At 43.6% G+C, this 23,590-nt stretch overlaps 2 protein-coding genes across 7 annotated transcripts in view; one reads left to right on the top strand and one right to left on the bottom strand.

Moving 5' to 3' along the window:
• Window positions 1–23,310, bottom strand: part of CHRNA6 (cholinergic receptor nicotinic alpha 6 subunit) — a 30,815-nt gene extending 7,505 nt beyond the window's left edge. For 2 of the 6 annotated variants that reach the window (XM_025144691.3, XM_040655452.2), the window contains exon 1: window positions 21,828–23,310. Coding sequence is in view for 3 of the 6 variants with exons in the window: in XM_046905272.1 (XP_046761228.1) it covers window positions 1,273–1,351 (79 nt within the window). In the remaining 3 variants the exon portion in view is untranslated. Of the gene's footprint in view, window positions 1–1,272 lie in introns of all 6 variants that reach the window. The other 4 variants (XM_046905272.1, XM_046905273.1, XR_005842616.2 and 1 more) reach the window with 4 other exon arrangements.
• Window positions 22,957–23,590, top strand: part of IDUA (iduronidase, alpha-L-) — a 50,893-nt gene continuing 50,259 nt past the window's right edge. Inside the window, exon 1 of the mRNA NM_001031433.2 lies at window positions 22,957–23,156. Coding sequence (NP_001026604.2) covers window positions 23,035–23,156 — 122 coding nt within the window. The 5' untranslated portion in view covers window positions 22,957–23,034. The remainder of the gene's footprint in view (window positions 23,157–23,590) is intronic.

Genomic DNA, 23,590 nt, shown 5'->3' with positions numbered 1-23,590 from the left:
GGGAGCAAGCACATCTGACAGAGCTGGAACTCCCAGTTCGCATGGGACAGATTAGACAGCTTGTCAGGAAGAAGGCATGGGGCAGGCGCTGAATTGCCTCACTGCAGACACAATAAGAGTGCTCTGAATCTGTTACATACACCCCGAATCTGATACAGTCATTTTCCTAGTGCTTGAAACAAAGGACTCCGGTTTTAAAAGGAAAGATTAAATCATGTGGTTTCTGGCCTGTGATCTCACAGATGTCCTACAGGAAGACGCTTACTCTAAACAACAGTATTTTCATGCTTGGGCCACTCTTTCCTTGGTTTTGAACCTTCCGCATTAACAAAGCATGCTCAGATTCAGAGGATTATCATTCTTTAAAGCTGAAACTCTGTTTGTTGCTGATCTCATTTGTGACAGAATATGCCAGTAGAGCTTGCACGACTTGGCGTTTTGTTCCATCCTTTTTGTAACTCCCAGAGGAGAGACACGAATGTCTGCAGAATTCGGATATTTGAACATTGTGTTTTGTGCCACTTAGAAAGGAAACTGCAGTTTCCTTTTCAGATCTCCTTATCGCCACCCATCAGGCTGCGAGTAGAAGTCCCCTGCTGTGGGAACACGGGTTTCCTGCCACAGTCTCACATCTAAAGCCAATGAGTCTAAAATCATGTTCAGTCTGAGTTTTTCCCACTGGCTTAGTAACAGACTTAAAGTAACAGAAGCAGGGAAATACTTAGGCCTCTCATTTTTATACTCCAGTGGCAGATGCTCATCCTTCTGGTGTTGCTTTAAGACAGTGCCTTTGTGCTCTGCTAATATAAACGCTGTAACTCACAAATGTCCCTGGTCCTGCAGGCATTCAAAAAAGGAAGAGTGACTCAAGAGCAGGAATTCTGCCGAAACTCACTGAGATGCATGGAAATCACCGTGCCAGAAACAGATCACAAACAGCAGTGAATGAAGTGCATTGAGTTCTCACTTTTGGAGGTGTGAGCACAGAATGCGCACACCTTCAGTGTGCATTATTAAAGCAGTGGCAAAATGCAAGCATCGAGCAAAATTGTGAGAGCTTCTCTATCATCATTGTTTGCAATTAACGGTTCCTCAATTAGTTCTCAGAATAAAATGAAGAATTTTACCCATGGAAACTAACAAATGCTGTTGAAATCTTAACAAGTTTCAAGTTAGGAATAGACAGTAGAAGCTTTGAATTGAATTCATTCCATAGAAACAGAAACAGAGGCTAGAAAATACTTTACAAGACTAACATCAAAGACAGCCTACCTGCAATTAAGGATGTGAGCATGAATGCCCATGCACCAGAAGCAGGGAGACACCAACAGAGCCGCCTCTTGGGATGCATCGCCAGAAACAGAACAGACCTTCCTTTCGAGAAGAGAGGTTAGGGGAAAGCCAGGAACTGCAAGGAAGAAGACACTGAAGCCCCTTGGTAAGTAAGAGGTGCAAAGATGGACTTCAGTTTTGCATTTGCAGCAAACTCTGCAGTCTGCTAAGCATAGCAAAGCCTGGCAGAGTTGCTTCCACGGTCACCAGGAGAGAAGAGCTTATGCTGTGCGGAGAGATGGGAGCGGGAGCATCCTATCAGGTGACTTTCACATTTCCAGGCACCCGCACCCTTGCCTCTAGGGGAATGTGTGAGAGTGCAGGAGAAGGAGGGAAGGAGAGAGGCAGGGTGGCCGTGGCTGTGGGGTGGGGGAGGAATCCTCCTGGCTCTCCACGTGCTGAGTTAAAACACGCTTACTCAAAAGCATCTGTTTTAACTATTGCTTGGTCCTCACCAGATTGAGCCTGTCAAAATATTCAGGGATGAAACAACTTCACTCTTCTCGCCAAGGACTGTTTCTGCAGCAGGAGGAATGGATACACGCATCTACCAGAACAGACATCTGAGCCTTGAAATAGGAAGTGCATCATGTGCTGGAATTGCTTGACAGCATGCCAGGCAAGTAAATATAAAGGCAAATAGATTTACTGTGGGCATCTGACAGGAACAACCAAGTGTGCTGAATTCTGTCCTGACAGACAAGCCAGCTCACACCATCCATTTTCCTATGATTTTTGTGTGTCTGCGTGCGTGTGCTCAGACAGAGAATCTCCTTTATGTGCGCTCAGCACAGCATGAACACATCTGAGCAAAGGGATGAGTGCTTTGACCAAAACAGAGCTGCTGCTGATTTCCCATCATTACATTGTTGTATAAGTGTGGGAAGAAAAGAAAAGCCATGAAAGGAGAAAAGATGCCCCTCTTGCTGCACAACACAGAGGCAGTGCTGCAGCTCGGGAGGTGAAATCAAAATGCCTTCTATCCAAGTTGTTAAAATACGAGTAGAAGGGAATAGGTCTATGTGGAAGAAAGAGACTTAAGAATGAGTTGTCTGATAGAACTGATATTGGAAGTGAGCAAAGTTGCCCGTGGCAAATTTTGAGGGATGAAAAGGCAGTCTTGGAGGTTACTAGCAGAAAACCTGCTCCAGAGCTTACTGGATCCAGTTCGGTGCTGCTGTTGCCGGAGGTAAGTTTGAGCTGAGCTTTCCCTCAGGAGAAAACTGACAAGGTAGGGAAATCACACCATAAGAGCATTTTGGTGCCAGGAACGAGCCTCACCTCTCAAAAGCAGCAGCAAACTAAATGTGAGGGGCAATGAGGCATGGCTATGAAGCATCCCCAAGCTGAAGTTAGATATGAATTCTTCTGTGAAGTAGTTAAATGTGAAAGTAAGGGTTTCAGCATAAAGATTTTGTCCTGCACATTTTCATTTTTCCAACACTCTCCAAGAAAATAAAAAGTGGAAATGGCAGGAAGTTGTTTTGCTTTGTGTCTGATTTTTCCAAGTTGCAGTGTTTGTTAGAGCAATGCTAACCGTCTGGGTCTATAACCTTGCCATTCCTTCATATTATCCAGGGAAGCTCACATTTCCTTCTTGAATTTATGCTGCCTGTGGTGCACTGTAGTTCACAGAATTATGCAGAGGACACCTGCTACTGGCTGGAATGCTTTGTGGCATACATGCTCCAGTTCAAGTACGGTGCCTATAGAAGAAGAACAATAACATAGTTAAAGTCAATGTGAAAACAAATTGACCCCACATTCAATTCTTTGGGCATTTCCAAAACTTTCTGTTCTTCCAAGCAACAGGAATTGGTTGTGAGAAGTAAACATATCTACAAACACGTATCTGGGTTAAATGGGCATCCATGGCTTGTCTGGGCAGCCTGTGCCAGGCCTCACCAACCTCTGAGTAAAGAATTTCCTCCTGGCATCTAACCTTAATCTCATATATACATATTCTAAATATATATATTTAGTTTAAAGCCATTCCCCCTTGCCCTATCACTTCTTGCCTAGGTAAGAAGTCAGTGTCCCTCCTGTTATAAGCTCCCCATGGGTACTGGAAGGCCACAGAGAGTTCTCCCTGGAGCCTCTTCCATGCTGAACAAGCCCAGCTCCCTCAACCTGTCTTCACAGGGGAGGTGCTCCAGTCCTCTGAGCATCTTTGTGGCCTCCTCTCGACCATCTCCAACAGCTTCTTGTGCTGGGGGCCCCAGGCCTGTATGCAGTAGTGCAGATGAGGCCTCACAAGGGCAGAGCAGAGGGGTACAGTGCCCTCTGTCTCCCTGCTGCCACCCCTCTGCTGATGCAGCCCAGGATACCACTAGCATTCTGGGTGGCAAGTGCACACTGCTGTCTCATGTCCAGCTTTTGCCTACTCTGCTTCCCTACTTCCATCTCTTGCCCCTTTTTGTTACTGTTACTTGCTCTTCCTTTTTTCCACCTCTACAAGCATGAGGCTTGCTACAATATCTGTCTTTCTAGCTCTCCCTTCTTTTCCTCTGTAGATACCGTTCTCTTTCTCTCTGTACTCCCTCTCGCTAATATTTTGTTCTCTGAACCCCACTTTACCTTCCATAGTGCCCCACCACTGAAACATATAGCCCCGAGCACAAGCATATGTTTGCTTCTGCAGATGCGCAAATAGCCTCTCTCATGTTCAAACTGAGACAAGAACTCAGACAGCTCTTAATACATTACGCTGCACGTGCACATGACTGTCACCTCTATCCTTATAAAACTGGGCATATCTTCTCCAAGTGATTCACCTGGAAATCCAGCTTTTCAGCACTTTATTACTTTCTTAATTCTTCTTCTGTGGAATCAGCTCTTTTGAGGGTGCTGAAGGCCTAAGTATTGTATTACTATGCTGCACAGACCTGCTGCATCTGTGAGGATTATGGCCTCATCAAGGCAGGCGGTTGCTATTAGTCTGTGTTAGTACCATGCTGAGTGTAGTTAGGATCCCGTGTTTTGTTGGACTCCTGCACTCAGCACTCAGCACAAGTTACTGGTGATCTTGCACTGTAAAGCAGTTTTCAGAAGAATGTTAGGAATACAGTTTTGCTGCATCTGTGGCAGATGTCTAACCACCACAGAAGCAATTCCAGGCCATCACCCTTTGTTCAAATGTGAGTACAGCATAGCTTGACAGGTCTCACATAGAGCAGTGCATTCACAGGGATGGTTTTCCTGCACTACCTGCAGCAAAGCCACGTGCAAACCCTGGGCTGTGCCTCTGTCCTATTCTAGGACCTTAAATGCCATCAGTGTTTGCTCCCTGATCCCATTAGTCACTGGCTGGAGGCTTTTAGAGAGCAGGAGATGTGGAGCATGAATGTGGATGGAACTCAGGGCGCCACTGCATGCAGATGCAGTGCCCCATGCTCTAAGATGATTTACATGAAGGCATTTTTGGGAGTGGCATTTTACGTGATGGGTGGGAAGAGGCCGTGAATCCTGCATCCACCAAAGCTTTAGCAAAAACAGAATTTCTTCAGTTCAGTTGTATGCTCTATGGTACAGTCCCTTCTTCCTCGTGCTTCTGTTTTAAAGGAATAAAACCATGATAATCTGATAGTGAGGCGGTCATTACATGCTGAATAGCGGAGTACATTAAGGAGGGTGCCCAGTGAGGTGATGCAGTACCCAGAGTGTGAGACAGAGATCCATCTTTTTAAAGTTAGAACACCTTTTTGAAGTCAAAACATCACTGATGGCAACATCCTTGATGCACCTTACTCTGTATATGTGAGTCAAATAGCATCACTCTTTTCAGCTTCAGTGACCTTCAGGTTGGAACAACTCTTCTTGTAATTAGATAGAGACTTATTTTAGGCTGACAAAACCCGATCACTTCTAAGGAAACTAAAACCCAAATCACTAATCTCTATTTGGCTTTTCTACTACACTCATTAAGGCAGAAAGTCCTGGGAATGTGTTTCAACATGCAAAATTTGTAATCCCACACTTCTCTGATATAAATACCTTTCTTTTGTGCAAACATACTTTAACGTTTGCTGCAGCTCTTTAATACCAAAATGGAAATCAAGACATATTTTGAAGCAGCTCTGAAAGGATATAACAGATAAACCAGTAGATAATCATTTATTTATGCACTTTGTTATGATAACATCAATAATGTAAAGCAACTTAATCCTACATTGACATTTGCTATGTCTCCAGGGGTGGTAATATAGCCAACATTTAAATTCTAAGACATAAGTAGATGTAAAAAACAAGCAGAAGTGTAAAAGGAATCATTGAAAGAGGATGCTCTGACATCCTCTCCTGAAATGATGCCCTGTTGGAATCAGTGAATGTAGGTGTATGGGATCTGTTGAGTCACGGCCTGAACCACTGATTGAGCACCTGGGGACAGGACCGGGTCAGCCCTGGGAGCACAGGTGAAGGCAATTCACCTGTGAGACCAGATGGGGTGGAGCCTGGCTGCACCTCTCTTAGACCCCACTTAAGGGCTGACTACCACTGGGGAAGGATCTCTTTCTGGTGATCCCTTCTTGGGATTTGCTTTCCCATGCAAACCTGGAATCTTCTGATACAAGTAAGCAATCTTCTTCTCTTCGTTTATAGCACCTTTCTATCTTGCTGATCCTCCCATCATATTGATCTGCCCAATTGCTACAGTAGTGGATCTTCCTAATGTCCTGCTCCAGTACGGAGGATAATGGGTAAAGCAGCAATACTCCTGGGGAAATATACTAGCAATGAATATGATGACTAGAAAGGATAGGTGTTTTGGAATGAAAGATAAATGGCCAGACTGAGCAGAAGAGAGGATGGAATATGAGTGAAGTAAAGAATACCTGAAGGTCTAAATTTCTGCAGCTTAGAAAGGATGAAGGGAAATTAAAGAGTTCCATGCCACAGAGAATGTTGCATGGAAATGTGTTTTGTAGGTGTCCCTATAAAACAGATAATGTGAGATAACGTGGCTTCATATGTAAGTATCAAGCTGGTTTTTCTCCTTATCCATATTTCTTTTCTTGAAAGAATGAACTGAATATTAAGCTGTTCAAAATAACAGTGCAGAAGCAGAGTTTTAGACCTTATGAATTCATCAAATAATATAGGATTACATGGAGCAGGTTGCTCGTGCATCATGTGTTGAGCCACTCAGAACAAGCATAGCAATGCCCTCATAAGTCAAGGATAAACTCATATGCTGGTTGAATAACTCCTCTGTGCCCATATTCTTGTGGACTGAGTTTTCAGACTTACTTAACAAATGTTTTTTTGCAGATCTGTGTGTGTGTGTGTGTGTGTGTGTTCCAAAAGAAATCCTAAAATCTGTGGAGAACTTCATGGCTGGAAGCTGGAGGAGGGGGGGGAAAAAAAGCCTTTGAACTGGTATGCATGAGATAATCAAAAAATGATCACAGGGTATTACAAGGGAAACGTGCTGACTGGTGAAGATGAAGACCAAAGAGATCTTTCTTACGGATATGTCTTGTCTCTAAGCCTCCCAACCCGAACAACGTTGACCATTCCTCCTGAAATCCTTGAGATTTCTAAGAAGTACAAAGCAGTGTGTGCCGGAGCTAGGCAGGAGACAGGAGTATGCCAAATTGAGGGTTAATGCGAACGGGGGAGGAGAGAGAGAGAGATCTCTCAATAAGGATGACCTGTCTGCTGCTCCTACTTGAGAAAAGTGGAAATCTCATCTGGATTCTTACCTTCATACAGCTTTTGATTCACACCAAATTTCCATAAACCTGAATATTTAAAAATTCATTGTAAATTGGCCCATTAAGAGTCAGTGAGAAAACAGAAAGGAATGTGTGTCAACACAAACATTTGTCTGAATAGGAACAAAACAAAACATAGGAACTTGGAGTTCTTCCAAAGCCACCTGGAACAAAATAAACTTTTTTTTTTTTTGCTTTATTCATTGGCAGGATACGTAGCAAATAAAATCATCATACAAGAAGTCAGTCAAATATGCACTCTCTCGCAGATTTTTCCCAGAACATGCAGTAGGAAGAAGATCAAATATTTGGACAAGCAGAATAGATATAAAGAGATGTATCTCCTGAAAACTTTCTTCCTATCACATAGAGCAGCAAGAACAAATGCTTGGCTACGTGGCAATAAGCACTGAATCCACTCATATCTCATTAAGCTGATTTCTCCTGAAATAGAAACCTCAGGAATGCAGCACACAGGCCAGGTGTCCTGATATTCCTCAGTAACTGATCTTCTCTCAGAAGATGAGGGAAAAGCTTTTGCCAGATCTGATACCTGAGTATCTATCTTGCTGATGTTGGAGGAGATCCGTAATGATGTACTGGGTGCAGTGGAAGTCTAACTCATCGTTTGCACATCAGTCAAAATGATTGCAAAAGAAAAGAAAAGAAAAAAAAGCTGAAGGAAAATATGAAGACGTGATAAACCTCACTCTTTCATCTTTGGTAAAATGAGACAGGGAGCAGGGAAGGTTAAGTAATCCTGTGCATTCCAATCTCTGTGCCATATTCTTATTGCCCAGTGTGTCTTCAAGAAAGTTTCTTGTTCAGTATGATCTCTACTGCTTTGTGTGAGTATTTTTGACGCCTTCTGGTCAGTAAATATTAATGGTATTTTTTTTAACCATGTTTATTCCCTTTCTGCTCTTAAAGACCGTACTCTTACTCTGGAATAATAAAAATAATAACGATAATAATTAAATATATATATATATATATATATATACACACACACTTCTGGGAGAACCTAATATTTGCCTTTCAATCCACATTCTCAACAGGTCACCAAAAGTTTCTGATGTTTCTTACAGCCAGTGGGTGGTAAAGATGCAGTCCTGTAATGACTGGAGTAGCTGAAGATTTCGTTGTCAGAATGAATGCCAACAAATATCGAATAGCAATCCACAAGGTAATATTTTCTTCATGATAATACATATTCAAAACTATAATTTCACTTGAAAATGAAGCACTGTTTTGCATCAGATTTCACTGGAAAATGATCACCAGGAGCCCCTCTGTCAAAAAACAAACGCATGATCTTGAGAAATAGTGGACTAAAATGAATGGTGTGAAGAAGTCAGAACTTATTCTATGTGGGCATAAGAACTTGGTAGACATTCTTCTTTAGATTTGCCTCAAATCTGTCAAGTGTGCAAATTCAGAGCAGCAGGGACTAATGGTGTACAGGGATGCGCTCTAAAGGTGCTTGGACTTCTCTCCAGCTGAACGCTGTCAGAATTCTTCTCAAGGAATGCTTCTCTCCTACAGAGGAAACCACTGCAAATGTCTGGTAACTTCTCTCCAGTTTGGAAAAGAAAAGTGTTATCTCTCTTCTAAAACTGACTCTGCAGTGAGCTATTGCCACAGAGCTTGTACTCAGATTGTGCCAGTATCTCTCAGCAGTGCTGTTCTGAATGGCTCAGAGCTATTTTTCTGAGCCATTTCTCTGGCCTGTCAGAAAAGCATGAACATTTTCACAAGACCCATTAATTTCACACAACATTAATTACAGAACCAGAACCAGTGTACGAAACAAAAGCTCAGAATGATGAAAATAAATATTCACTCAAACCTAGGCTCCCTGACAGGGCTGGTGATGCGGTGGAGTGTTCTGTGACTGTAGTGACTTACAGCAGCCTCAGGAGAGCAATCAGCACAGTGACATCTTCCCCTGAAATCTCATCACAACACATCTATTTTGTAAAATGTTTCAATTTTTGGTTGATTTACATAACAAGCAGGGAGAATACTTTATTTACTCTTAGAAAATAGTACCATCTTCCTGCAAACAGAAACACTAGGCTCAAAACTCAGACTTCAGCTGAAATTATTTTTAATCCATTTTAGTAATTACTTAATTAATGGCTCTTAAAGTGCACTGAGACAGAGAGCCGTGAGACTGGTGGATTATAAATCTGCAGAGGGGCAAAGAACAAAGACACTGCAATATAACTGACCAAAGCGCCGGTGCTCCTGAACATGTTGTTACCTTGGGAGGTCTGACTTATATTAATTTTTAACCTCTTAGTGATGGCTTAAGTTTGTATATGGAGGGGGAGCACTTCCAAGGTGCCAAAGGAGACGAGCTGGCCATTCCCCTTTAAGTGGATGACAAATCAATAACAGAATCTTCTGGTAATGCAAGAAAAACAAAATCCACCTTCTGTTATGTGAAAAGCAGTCCCTTTAAGGAAACAACAACTCTGCCACAAAAAGCACAGATCGGTACTTCAGGGTGAGTAAGAGATCTTGTTTTTATGAGGTTGGTGGACTTGTGTATCTCCCCTGTGGACATCTTTGTATTTGTAAGAGAAGCATGAAGACCAACAGAGAAGTTGACTTTCTTCTTTATGTTGCAATGCTTTATTTTTGTTAAATGCCAGTCTGAAAGCCACAGAGATCTGTACACTTCTTTTACTGCATGGTTTTGTGAATGCTATGAGTTCAGACATTTCTAGGACAAACAGAGCCATCAATACCTCTTGTGCCTCTGGCCAAAAAGTGTGAGTAGAAAACCTGATGCCATTATGGTCAAAAATCATCCCTGTTGTGTTTTGAGGGAGCATTTGGAAGGAAAAAATGAGAATAACCGCAATGTTATAATGAGCACCGTGATTGAGAGAGGAAATGAAAGAAATGCAAATCATCTATTTTAGTAACACAAGTAGTGCCATTATTAATTAAGAAAGGTGATATGTTAAGGGGACAGGCTTTGAGTTCTGTGCATACACTTGAGATTTGACAGTGAGGAATGTTTGGCATGTCACAGCCTTTGCAATATTATCTTAGGTTTCATAAGCAGAGCTACTTGTTTTAGGCAAAAGCAGATAAACTACTTAGTAGAGGATTCACTTCATCCAACTCTAGCTAACTATGAACTAGGTGACTAGTTCAAAGATTTTTCTGTCATTAGTGAAGGAAGATGGATTTCTCTAAGCTCGTTCTCTGAAGTCTACCTTCTGGATGGCTTCAGTAAGGTCACACAACTTCCACACATTTTCCTCTTTTTTTTTTTTCATTTGGGAATGGAAAATAGGAGAATAATGCTTTGACTATGTCCAGTTAGACTTTGTTTGCTGTACGCGTGTATCACCAGACTTCCCCCAAAATTTGCCACATAGACAGTAACAAAGAAAATGTTCAAACTTGTTATGATTAAGGCAGAATTACAGAAATGATGGGAAGAGTTGTATTATTTTCAAGGATAAAACAGTAGGTGACAGAAGTGAGCAAAAACATGACAATTCCTCTGCAGGCCTCTAGCATACGTGAGTATGTGAAGCAGGTCATATGTTAGCTTCCTGTTACACACTGAGGCATTATAATATTGCTCATATGTCATACTTGAGCTCATGGCTCATCTATATGAATAATTAATCAGCCCACATTAACTGCACAGGGAAGAATGTAGATGAAGTATCACACTGACGGCTGCAAAACGTGGAGCTGGACTGCACAGGGTGGGGCAAGCAGCTTAACCATCATCCATACGTGGATACAGCTGTTTTGAAACAAAAGTGGTGAAGAAGGTAAATATAAATTGCCAGGATACTCCCTTGGCTTCAGAAGTGAAAATTCAGCAGGAAATTTCCAGTGCCGCAAAAGCAGAGATGAATTGAAAACATGATGAACAGTAAGAAGTGGTGCCAAGTGCCAGCAGTGTTCCATTGGGCATCACAACAAGTTGGTGCCAGGGCAAGAGTCAGCAGCAAGACAAGTGTCAGTGCCTGTCTAACATACATTGTCACTGAGCTGCAGCCTGACAGGAGAGAACAGAGTAAAATTCTCTGAGTAGACCTATGAGGAGCCAGCAGCAATGGCAGCTAGCATCTGCTGGAAATAAAATGCAACTGGGCAAGCCAATAGGACGCCCTAACCTAAGCTAGCTAGAAGCCTTGTAATTCAGAGAAGGCCAAAGCCACCTGTATGGTAAGCAGAATTTTTCAAAGTAATTTCCCTTAAAAACAAAATAATTAATTTGGGGAGGGTACAGCAACTTTGCAGAAAAGAAACTGGAGATCCCTGTGGACATCAGGCTGAGTAAGAGCCAGCAATGTGTCCTTACCACAAAGAAGGCTAATGGCATCTGGGGCAGCATCAGGGAAATTATCATTGGTGGATTGAAGGAGGTGATCCTTCCCATGCCCTCGCTTGTGAGGCCACACTTGGATTTCTGTATCCAAGCCTGGGCTCCCCAGTGCAAGAGAGACATGTATACACTGGATAGAGTCCAGCTAAGGGCCATCAGAGAGATGAAGGGACTGGAGTACTTCTTCTATGGGGAAAGACTGAGAGAGGTGGGACTGTCAAGCCTGGAGGAGGCTTGGGGGGATCTCAACAAACTCAAAAGGTGGGCCAGTGTGAGCCTAACGAGGTTCAACATAACAAAGTGCAAGGTTTTGCACTTGGGTTGGAGTAATCTCAGGTACAAATACGGACTGGGAGAAGAACTCCCTGAGACAGAGCCAGGCACTTTTCAGTGGTGCCCAACTCCAGGACAGGAGGAAATGGACTCAACTTGGAACACCAGACGGTCCCTTTGAACATCAGGAAGCACTTCTGTGCTGCGAAGGTACTGGAGCACTGCTGCAGGTTGCTCACAGGGGCTGCAGAGACTTATCCTTGGAGTTCTTCCAAAGCCACCTGAACACAGGCCTGGGCACCCTGCTCTGGGTGCTCCTGCTGGAACAGGGCTGGAGCAGATAGAGCCAGAGGCCCCTGCCAAACTAAACTATACTGTGAATCTGTGACAACTAAACTAAACTAATAATAACAAAAAAAAAAAAAAAAAAAAAAAAAGCCAACACAATACACATATCTTGATTTTACTACATTCATAGCATGTACTCACAAACTGTCACAGAAAAATCTAAGATTACTCCGTCATACTTCATACTTTCTCTACTTTTTGTTAAGTCTAAATTGAGCAAAAGAATCCACCAGATCTATTTTGGAAGCATCTGCAAATTCCTGAAGCTGGATGACCTTGCATTTGTTTTAATACATCACGTGAATTTCATGTTTGTTTTTTTTTTAATTTAATTTGTTTGTTTGTTTATTTATTGTTTTGAGAGAGATGCAGTTCTGTTCCTTGAAAAGAAGTACTTGGATAACTTCAGCACATCCATTCCACCACTGTACAAATGGGAAAACCATGCCAGAGAAGTTTTCCCATGACTTACCTAGTAACAAGTGTAGTCTACACCTTCATCACTGGGCTAAACAACCTGAGTGCAAGGGTAGCAACAATATTTCAAGCTACAGAACAGCATAGTGCAGAAGTCCATTTTGCTTTAGCCTGGATACCATTATGAACATGTCGTTTCAAGAACTTGTTTCTCTCATTCAGAATCAGGCTAAAGGTGAATACAACTCTTAAGTGCAAATCACAAGTTTTTCTTTCCACATGCATGCATTCTGTGCTTTAGCAGGCTCCTCCTGCCAATACTAAATTTTCTATGGAGTCCAGGACAGCTGGTAAGGAGTTCATGCCCTGGAGCTGGTCATTAATCTTTTGAAGAAGGGTAGGCTACCTTGGGAAGTTGTCTGAAGTACTGGCAAAGGTATGAGTATCCCAAACAATCATATGGAATGGCAAAGAAGTGGAGAGGATGCTGCAAATGCCCTGGAGGCATTCAAGGCCAGGCTGGATGTGGCTCTGGGCAGCCTAGTCTAGTGGTTGGCAACCCTGCACAAGGCAGGGGGTTGAAACTCAATGATTGTTGTGGTTCTTTTCAACACAGATGATTCTGTGATTCTATGATTCAAATTGTTACCATTAATTTATCATCTGATCTGTAAATGGCTGTTATAAACCTCAGCCATGATATACCTGAGGACTGTACGCAAGCAGTAGACAGACCTCTGGAGAATACAAATAAGGAGCACAGCAGTTTCACAAATGGCTAGAGATTGTTCTGTGTAACAGCCCTGGAGGAGAGAGAGCACAGATATTTCTCTATTTTGAAAGCAGCCTGCCTGCAGGAGTACCCAGTGGCTGAAATTTGTGATGTCTTCTGTCCTCTCCTGCTCCTGACCACCAGATGATGCCCAGACGCTCAGAGGTGCAAGAATGCTTCTAACCACTTTCCATGGAGCACTGTCCAGCCCACACTAGGACAACACAGGTCTTCGTCATCCCCTATTCCTTTTCAGAGTAGAAGTGATGACTAGTGCTGCTACTTGCAGAGATCTGATGAACTCATGACGTTGAAATACTTCAAGTCCTGCAGTGCTGAAATGTCTCTAAAGCGTAGCTCTTCCTTTAACACATTAGTTTTAAGCCTTGCAAAATAAAGTAAAACAAATTAATAAATTATTAGGTAAAATGTTTGCAGTGGGTCTTCTGAACTCTATTCCTTCAGTTTCTAAGTCTGACTTAAGGGCCTGTTACTCTGCTTTGTTCTGCAGTCCATGATTAAAATAGAAGAGCTGTGAAGCTGCGGGGAAGATACTGATGGACAGCTCTGCAAATTGTTCCAGTTGAACCATAAAGCTGTCAAAAAAATGATACACGTTGGTTGTGATGGCCCTATGCCTCCCAGAAATAAAGTGGATCCCTAATGGAAGACTTCAGTAAGGAATTAAATATTAATTAGGGCTTATACAATATAGAGAAAAAAAGTACTAGTGATAAACTGTAAGTTTGCTGTGAGAACAGTAGAACACAAACCAAAGCCACTACTTTTGAACTTTGGTGTCTTGACTGATGACAAGCAATACAGACCTACAGATGAGAATGTCATACAGCAGAAGAAAACTTCTTCGTTCCTTGTTTTGAAAGAGATAGTGGCACAATGCCCTCAATTCCCTTTAACTGGCTTCAGAAGCACAGTGCTGGGTGAGTACTTACATTCTCAATTATTGAAACAGTTCCTAAGTGGAGCAGCTTCTGATAGGTTGCCTCATGAGCTCATCTTATGGCCACAGGGTGTCTGATGTGGAAATTAAGGATATGCGTAGTGTCAAAATGGCAAATCATTTTGTAATGGAAGTGTTGTTTAATTGAGTACAGTTGTGCTGACTTGTTTAGACAAAATGAGCCAATGAAAGCTTTTCAAAGGACCCAAACAGCAGCCATTTTGATTTCTCCGGAGAACTTTGTGATTTGTTATTCCTATTGCCTTTGCATCTCTGCAGAGCACACAAAAATGTCAGTTTCATTACATGTCTTGTGGAAGAAGGACATGGAAAACTGGAAATCCTGTGTCTTTCAATTTTTGAGGCTGGTTCCCAAATTTGTAGTGTTTTGACTAGCATCTAACTTGGACTTAATGCTTAAACTATAAACCATAATAAACATTAATGCAGTCAGCAGGTTTCCAAAACTTGCTGTCAGCCCAAACATCGACAACACTCATTTTAATTCACAAAAGAATCTGTTGGATTCTGCTTAACAGACATTGTGACCTATCAAGAACAGACAGATGAATAACGAATATTCCCTTCTGGAACAGCTGCAAAACAGAAGCTGACACAAGTTCTCTAACAACTAGGAGCAACTGCAAACTGTGACCAAGAAATTACTATTGTCCAGCTATGTGTCTGAATTCAACTTTTATATATTGCCAGAAAGTGCAATGTGTTGTTGTGAAAGATCCACTGATAAAAGTTATTCGAATGCTAGTACACATTACTCTCACTGACAGTACATAGGATTTGAAAGTTTCTCTTTTGATCTTTAGCTATTCCCACTCATGCAGAAAAAAAGGTGCTTTCAGAGGACATAACAGATTCACAGTGTTCTTCCATACGGACCCAGTACATATAAGATATCATAGACCTGTGGACTTCTGGCTCCTTTCCTCATGTAGATCCAAAGTGTTTGACAGGCATAAGGTATAAAAGCTTCATCTGCTGCTGCACTGGGAACAAAATCACATTTCCCTTGCACAAGGTCTCCTAGGCAGGCCAAGCAAACAGGGCTCTTACTAGTCCTTGCACAGGCATTTTGTTCTCTTCTACCCTGGTGGGAACATTTTCCTCCCTTCGTTCATAACCTGGCTCCTGGTAGCAATGCTCTTTTGAAGACTCATGTTCCTCTAATTCTTTGATTATCCAATTTTTTTAGCCCGTCCAGAAGTGTGAGGAACAGAGGGAACAAGTTGTGTTTTTCCTCTCCTAGCTGAAAGGTTATTTGCACATGAGTAGAATACGTTTGCTGAGCAGAGCAGAGAAGAAAATGAAGTAAAAATAACAGGACAGAGCTCTGCATCTTTGTGACACCCACTGTATTTGAAAAATAAAGTATGGCTCAGAACGTGGTCCAGGAAATAGTGCAGTCTGACCTGGGAGGGAACCATCTACACAAATCCACTGGCTGCCTGAAATGTGCTAGACCATGACAGATATGAGGAAAAGCCATGTAGCTGCTCCCTGTCAAGGACAGCAAGAACGACAGAATCATTAAAGTTGGAAAAGACCTCTAAGATCAGCCTGTCCAGTTTTCAACCCATCCCCACTATGCCCACTAACCATGTCCCTCAGTGCCACGTCTACACGGTTCTTGAAAATCTCTAGGGATGATGGCTTCCTGAGCAGAAGCAACAGGAGCTGACACTGAATGTTCTGCCCCAAGAAAGCCCTGTAAATACAGGTTGCAGCAAAAGGCAAATCTTTTGCTTCTGCACCAGAGACAAAGAAGAGTGCTAAATACTCTTCCAGTGTTTCAGCTTCTCTTACATGCACTTAGCAGAGAGCACTGTGAAAATCATCTCCCTACCCTCTGTATGTCCTAAGCACAGACATGTTCTACCAGAAATTGTATTCTCTATACAAGACCACAGGCATAATAGAGGTATGGAAGATGACTGTTGTGTAAAATCAAAGACATCCTTTCTGGTGTCTGGTGTCCATTTACAATATAAACAAAATCTTGTTATGGGCAAAAGGGAACACAGACTATATGCAGAACTCATACTTTATTGTCAGTCAATTAATGTCTTCACATTTCCACATTCTAATTAAAATGACAGCAGATAGCTACTGATAGTTCAGTTACAGTAGCAGCAACGTTCTGAAAACAAAGTTAAGACTGGTAACGCATTTAATTCCTATAATCTGCTCCTTCTCTTCAACCTTAAGCTTAGCCTACAGTTGTCTTTACGACAATTGGGGAGAGATAAGTTCTCCCTACGCAGAAAGTGGGTATCACACTGAGTCCCAGGCACCCTGATTTCTTTACAAAGGGGAAGATAGCAATGCTTGTACGATGGTTGTCTAATCTCAGCTAAGGAATATTTTTGTATGATTTTTTAATAAATTCTGCTTTGTATTTATTAGTTCCCAGATAAACTTTGAAACTTGGATACAGAGTGAGTGTTCCCTCAGAAGCAGTGGAGTAAACCCACAACTTTACAACCAGCAATAAAATCTGTCAGATTTATTTGCCTCCTGAGTTAAGTACAAAGGGAGCGCATGCTAGCATCAAACCCAGCACCAGAACACACCTGAGAAACAAGTACATAACATGGAAAAGAAAGAACACTGCATCCTCAGAGGCATCAATGCTCTCAATGCACAGATATTTAGCACCGACAGCATTTTCCACCAGACGTACTCCAGCAGAGCAGATTTGAAAGAGATGCCAATGGAAAATGCAGACTGGGACCTGTTTGTAGATAGTAGCAACTTCGTGCAGGATGGAAAGTGGAAAGTGGGAAATGCAGTGGTAACAGTTAAGGAAATGACTGAGGCCAAAGCTCTGTTGTCTAACACTTTGGTGCAGAAAGCAAAGCTCATAGCCTTACTGAGAGTGCTAGAACTGTCAAAAGACAGAACTGTTTATACATGGACAGATTCAGAGTTTGACTCTGGGGTATTCCATGCTCATGGGCACATTTGTAGACAAAAGGGACTTTTAACATCTCAAGAATCCCCAGTCAAATATGGGTCAACAACTTTTACAAGCTATCGATCTGCTTGAAGCAGTGGCAGTCATGCACTAATGCACATCAGAATGGAAACAATCCAGTAAATACAGGAAAACAGATGGTGGATAAGGCTGTGAAGGAAGCTGTGAAGAGTCAAATATTGTTGGTCCTACTGGAGAAAATCCAAAGATTGAAACAGAAAGGCTCACCATACACATCAGAAGAGGACCACTTTGCTAATCTACTGAAGGCAAAAAAAAAAAAAAACCACCCAAAAACATCAAGAAAGATGGTGGATGACCTCTTCACACCAAGTAAATAGTCACACAGGAAATTATGCATGAATTGGCTGATAAACACATCAGGAAACTCACTGGGTAAGCAAAGCAATGACAGGAGTGCTGAATGTACAAGAGTTAAGTGCATGAATGACTGAGATAGCCAAAAGTGTAGTAAATAAATGTGAATTGTGTTTAAAGAACAATCCTCATTTACTCTGAAGACCTTCACAGGGGGTAACAAAAACATCCCATTATCGGCAAATAGACTTTACTGAGTTAACACAGCAAAATGGGTATTTGTATCTTTTAGTAATGACAGAAGCTTTTTCAGGCTGGCCAGAATCTTTCCCTTGTTGCACCAAGAAGGCCACAGAAGTAGCAGAAGCATTACTTAAGGTAATAATACCGAGGGGTACCTATAGGACTATCTTCAGATAGGAGTTCACACTTTATAGCAGCAGCAGTTCAAAACCTAGCTAAAGAAATAGGGACAAATTGTGATCTCCATACTCTATGGAGACTACAATCAGCTGAGAAAGTAGGAAGGATGAATCAAAGCTTAAAAAGACAAATGAGTAAAGTTTGTCAAGAGGCTCAGATAAGATGACTGGATACCTTACCCTTAGCCTTGCTATGGATATGCATCCAGCCAAGAACTAAAGAAAATGTCAGTCCTTTTAAAATAATATATGTAACCTTATTAGATAACAGAAACCAGAGTTGATCCTGAAATTGTAGGAAAATGCTATTTAATGGAATATGTCATTTCTTTAGGGAAGTTTTTGCTTTCTCCCTGCACATACATCATAGCGCGCTGCTGTGCTTAGATGCTCCTGTGCATCAATACCAACCCAGGGACTGCACCTCTCCAGATTCTACTCATCACCTACATGACAGTCAGGATTGAAAGAGTCACTTTGTGGATATATCACAGAAGGATCAAGCCAGTTCCATCACTAGGATGGAGTGTTAAACAAGAGGGACCTTTGTGCTTTAAGTTAAGTCAGGAATCATAAGGTTCTGGATTGTGGGGACTCTGGTGGTGATAAATTGGTCTACTATGATAAGTGGTTCACAGGTTTTACTGCTGCAGGAGCCAGAATTTGTGGGAAACGTTAGCCAAGGAAGTGATTGTTTCTTTTATCTTGACTCGGGAAAATTAGAGGCAGAAATGTACAGTTCCTGCCTAGTAAGGTTCCCCACCCCTGTAAAAGTTTAGCAAAAGTACACAATATTAAAAAGCATAGAGACAAATGCAACCTATGGGAACATCTGTGATATGGACTGTGCAACTACAGGTATAATGAAGAGGATCATAGAATCATAGAATGGCCTGGGTTGAAAAGGACCACAATGGGTTTCAACCCCCCTGATATGTGTGGGGTCGCCAACCCCTAGACCAGGCTGCCCAGAACCACATCTACCCTGGCCTTGAATGCATCCAGGGATGGGGCATCCACAACCTCCTTGGGCAACATGTTCCAGAGCGTCAACACCCTCTGTGTGAAAAACTTCATCCTAATATCCAACTGAAACTGCGCCTGTCTCAGTTTAAGACCATTCCCCCTTGTCCTATCACTATTCACCCTCGTAATCAGCCATTCCCTCTCCTGTCTATATGTTCCCTTCAAGTACTGGAAGGCCACAATGAGGTCTCCCCAGAGCCTTCTCTTTTCCAAGCTAAACAAGCCCGGTTCCCTCAACCTTTTCTCACAGGAGAGGTGCTCCAGCCCTCTGACCATGTTAGTGGCCCTACTCTGGACCCGCTCCAAGAGCTCCATGTCCTTCCTGTACTGGGGGCCCCAGGCCTGGATGCAGTACTGCAGATGGGGCCTCACAAGAGCTGAGTAGAGGGAGACAATCATCTCCCTCTCCCTGAGGATGAGGGATGCTGAATGTAAAGGTCCAAGGCACCCTTCTGTGTCAAGGACTGTGTTGAATTCATGAATTGTACCTCAGCCCGTAGGATTTTAACAAAATTACAGCCCTATTAAACTGTAATTAGACCCAGGAGGTAAGTTATGCTGAAGCCTACCTCAAGTTGCCCTTAGGATGGTTTTAACATGGTGGAAAATTGGCCTACACTTATGCTTTAGAAAATACTACTGGAGGTCCTTGCGCAGTAGGAGGATTAGCCCCATTATTCATGAATAAAAAAGACCTCCAGGGACCCCAGGAAACACAGGCTAAAGGAAAAGAAGGAGTATTCATCTACATAACTTCCCAGTAACTGAATTTACTAGTTATTCCACCAGCCAAAGAGATGCCAAAGTGCAATCTACCTGTCAAGAAAAGCAGGCTGTTTCTCAATGTCAGTGCCATACATGGGCAAACTAGAGGGAGAGACATTCAGAGTTATGGTGCTTGTCCTCCCAGTTAAGCATTACATGTGATGGAGCTCTGCTTTCCTTGAAATGGTTGAACACTTGCCTGGTGATGGAAAGAAGGGAATGGATTCTGTTTTTCACTTTGCTTGCATGCACAACTTTTACTCAATGTATTAATCTGTCCTTAACCCACAAGTTCCTGCATTTTCACCTTTCCAATTCTCCCTTCCCTATCCCGCTGGAATGGACTGTGGGAGTAGCTGTGTGCTGCCAGCTGCCTTCTGTGTTAAAGTGCAAAACCATGGGTCAGGAGAACCATTTCAGGGTCAGGAACTTAGGTCCTTCAATCCACATCCCAGCTAGTTTGTAGAAGTGCTGGTCTCAACCAAGCTATGCCAGCATCTAGCCGTGGACCTTGTTGGCCTTGATCTGTGGACTGATTTCTCATCTTGACCTCAAAACTGCTCTGTCACCATGAATTTGCTTGATAGCTGGGTCTGTGGGTCAATCTTATCCCTACTAATTCAGCGTTTGCCTTACTCCTTGATTCAAGAGGTGGTGATTCAAGAGCACTCCCTTGCTGAAGGGAGCAGCTGGCCCTTGCCACGCCCTGACACATTTTACACTGAATGGTATTCCAATAACTAAGGTGAAAAACTTCAGACAATAGTGACCTGATCACTGAACAGTAGTTACCAAAGTTAAAACAAGCTTGGGCCAGTACAAGCCCTGAAACAGTGTACTGTCAGGTTAATGTAAAACCTTATATAGAATTATAAAGCCTTTTACAGAATCATATGTACCTGGTTACACCTGAAAACAAAAATAGATGTGCAGTGCTAAACTGCAGCAAAGCAACTCCCTGGGTCACACTGAACCAAGGTGGGTTAGGAGGCAGCAACATCTGTATGATAAGGTTCATGTCTTTGGGCAAAAGCAATTATTGAGCAACCCTGGACTACAACCACTTGGGTGAAAGCCAAAACTTGTCAGAAGTGTATCTTTAGACCAAAAGTCAAAGCTGGTGAAAAAATAAACAAACAAAAAGATATTCTGGCACCAGGAAAGAAGTAGATGCTGAAACCTTGGAGATGAAATGTTATATCCCAGCTTACAGAGGGGGCTAAAACACCATGTCCTCTCCTAATCAACTGATCAAACCCTTGCTAATCTCAAAGAGGTGACCAGATAATCTTTCAGGTATCTCCAAGCTTTTCAGTGCCTCTCAATTGCATTCCATTTCTAGCTGGGACTGATCACTGGTGTTCAGGAGAAAAGCAAGAACCAGCCAAGCGGATCAGCACCATGAAGCAGACAGTATGTCTTTCTGCAATCAGCACAGGTTTTGAAAAAAACCATGAGACTGCTCTATTGAAGGAAAGGCAATAGACAGCTGCAGTTCAAGTACTCATTCCACAGTCTGCTGATGAACGAATGAGGTGAAGGGATATCTCAGGGCTGACAAAGCTCACCAGGGATTGGGGGAAAGTTGCAGTAGTGCCATAAACTGAGATTTAAGAACAAGCCATCTGTGAGAAAAGGAGCACTAAGATCCATGCTGTTGGTGCTGATAAGATTCCAGTTGGGATATATATATTTCTGATCGACAGACATCTTTGTTACATAAGAAGTTGTATGCAATCATGAGGAGGTATTTAAACTGAACAACCCCTAAAGCAAATCACAGTGCACTGCTTTCCTTCATGGTGCCCATATGCCTTCTGACAGACAAAGCTAATGCAGTTGGAGGAGTTAACTGCTTCCTGTGAAGGAGACTGATGTGTCTGTCCTCCCAAAGGACACTGCTGCAAGGAAAGCAATGGGGATCAAACAGTTTACATGACAAGAAATGACTCAGCTCTGAAGTATCATGCTGTGACATTTCTCATCTGCCCAGTTTGAGGCACTGGATGAACTTATGCTGGGCAGGCAGCTGTCACTTAGGTGGGGAATGGTCAGCCTATACTTGTTGAAATGAGTTGATTCCCTGCTACTTCCTTTCCACTCTCCCACCATTTCTTATACCTGTGTGCTTCCTCAGGAATGCCTCTGGACAAGAAGAGCTCCTGGTCTGTGCAAGGAGAAAGAAGAAGGCTGTTTCAAGACATCATCTCCACTGCCCTTTGTCTTAGAGTGCTAGCGATGCAAAATCTCCCAGGTGGGCATATGTGTTCAGTTCTGAATTAAACTTTTACGCTTGGGAAAATGTTTGCTGGAAGTTGCCTCCTGTAACCCTGGCATTTGCTCTGCTCTTGGGAGAAGATGTGCTAGTGCTAGTGCTGCAAAGTAGGCCACTGGGTATTACTGCAACCTGGCATTTGGCCTGCAAATGCATCCATGGATATGTTGATCCAGTTGGCTACCTTGGTTTATAAACAGCAAATCATTTGGCCTCTTCTGCTCTCCCTGTAGATATTTTGGGAACAGAGGAATATGATGTTCCACCACAGGGAACTCCTTTTGCTTTGGTTTCTTGCCACGGCAGGAGGCACAAGGGTGGCTGTGTTGAGCAGGAAAGATTTTCTGCTCTTCAGAAAATGAACATTGAAAAATCTTGTTGCTTTCTCAGATACAGGAAGTGAAACCTGGGACTGATGCAGAGACACCTCAAGTTCCCTGTCCGTCTCTCTTCTGGCAAGGGTTTTTGTCCTCCCTTCTGACTCCCAGCTTTGGGTTGATGTGGCTGATGTGGCAAGGAGTACACCTTGGGGAAAACTGTCCAAAACAAAAGGCAGGCTCCTGGAGAAGAGTCTTTCCCTGAGCTCTGACAGATGCTTCTATAAAATGCCAATAGAGCCCTCTAGAGCATTCACCCTGCAGGGCAAGCTCCCTCACAACGTCTTCAGCCCTCTGTTCCATCTTAGGCTTCACGCTGCTGCCTGCATCCATGGCACGGCGGTGTTTCAGCACTTCCTACAGCACGCCTGACACTGTTCCTGAAAGGACAGGGCTTCCTGGATAAACGGACGGAACTTTCTTTCAGCATCTTGTCTTTAAAAACCAACTTCGGCTTTTTGGCCACTTCGGAACGGAACTCCCCTCTTTCTGAAGCCTGCAGGCCGCCGCCCCGCTCCCACCACCTCACAGCGCCGCAGGCGGCGGACGCCGTCGGGGAGGGGAGCCGCGGCAATCCCGCGGTGGGCGGGCTCTCGTCGTCGCGTCCGGGCTGCGTTTGTGGCGGGCGCCGGTTGGCGGCACGGAGCCGCGGCCCGGCTTCGCTCCCCGCGCCGCCATGGGGCTGCTGCTCTGGCTGATGGTGCAGCTCGGAGCGGGCTCCGCGGCGTATGTGGTGTACGTGGATGTCCGGCGAGCCGAGCGGCCCCTGCGGCACTTTTGGAGGAGCACGGGCTTTTGGTAAGCGCGCAGTCTTGCCGGGGGACGGGGCTCCGGCTGCGGGCCCGGTGCCGCGGGCGAGAAGCGCTGAGGAGCCGTCGGCCCGTAGCCCGCCCGAAGCAGAGGATCCCCGGTGTGCCCCGGCGCCGCCTGTCCGGAGGAGCCCGCTCCCGCCGGGCCTGCCGCCGTGGGTCACGGTGTAAAAACACTGCGTCGCAGGGTGGGCCGGTCAGCAGCGCCCGCCCTGCTGCTGCTGCGCTGTTTGTGGCCCCCCCGAGCACGTCACGTCCTCCCTCCTGCCTCCCGGCAGCGTGTGCTGTGGGACGCTGAACTCACGGCCCTTCCTGCCTGTTCTGCGGGTTTCTCAGTGCGAGGTCAAAAGCGAGAGGCAGCGTGTTCCTCAGCCCGAGTGTCAACTGACTGCGCTCTCTGCCGCTTAGGCACGCAGTGGGTTA

Source organism: Gallus gallus, chromosome Z (genome assembly GCF_016699485.2).
Source record: "Gallus gallus isolate bGalGal1 chromosome Z, bGalGal1.mat.broiler.GRCg7b, whole genome shotgun sequence".
NCBI lineage: Eukaryota > Metazoa > Chordata > Aves > Galliformes > Phasianidae > Gallus > Gallus gallus.
This window is presented reverse-complemented; position numbering and strand designations above follow the sequence as displayed.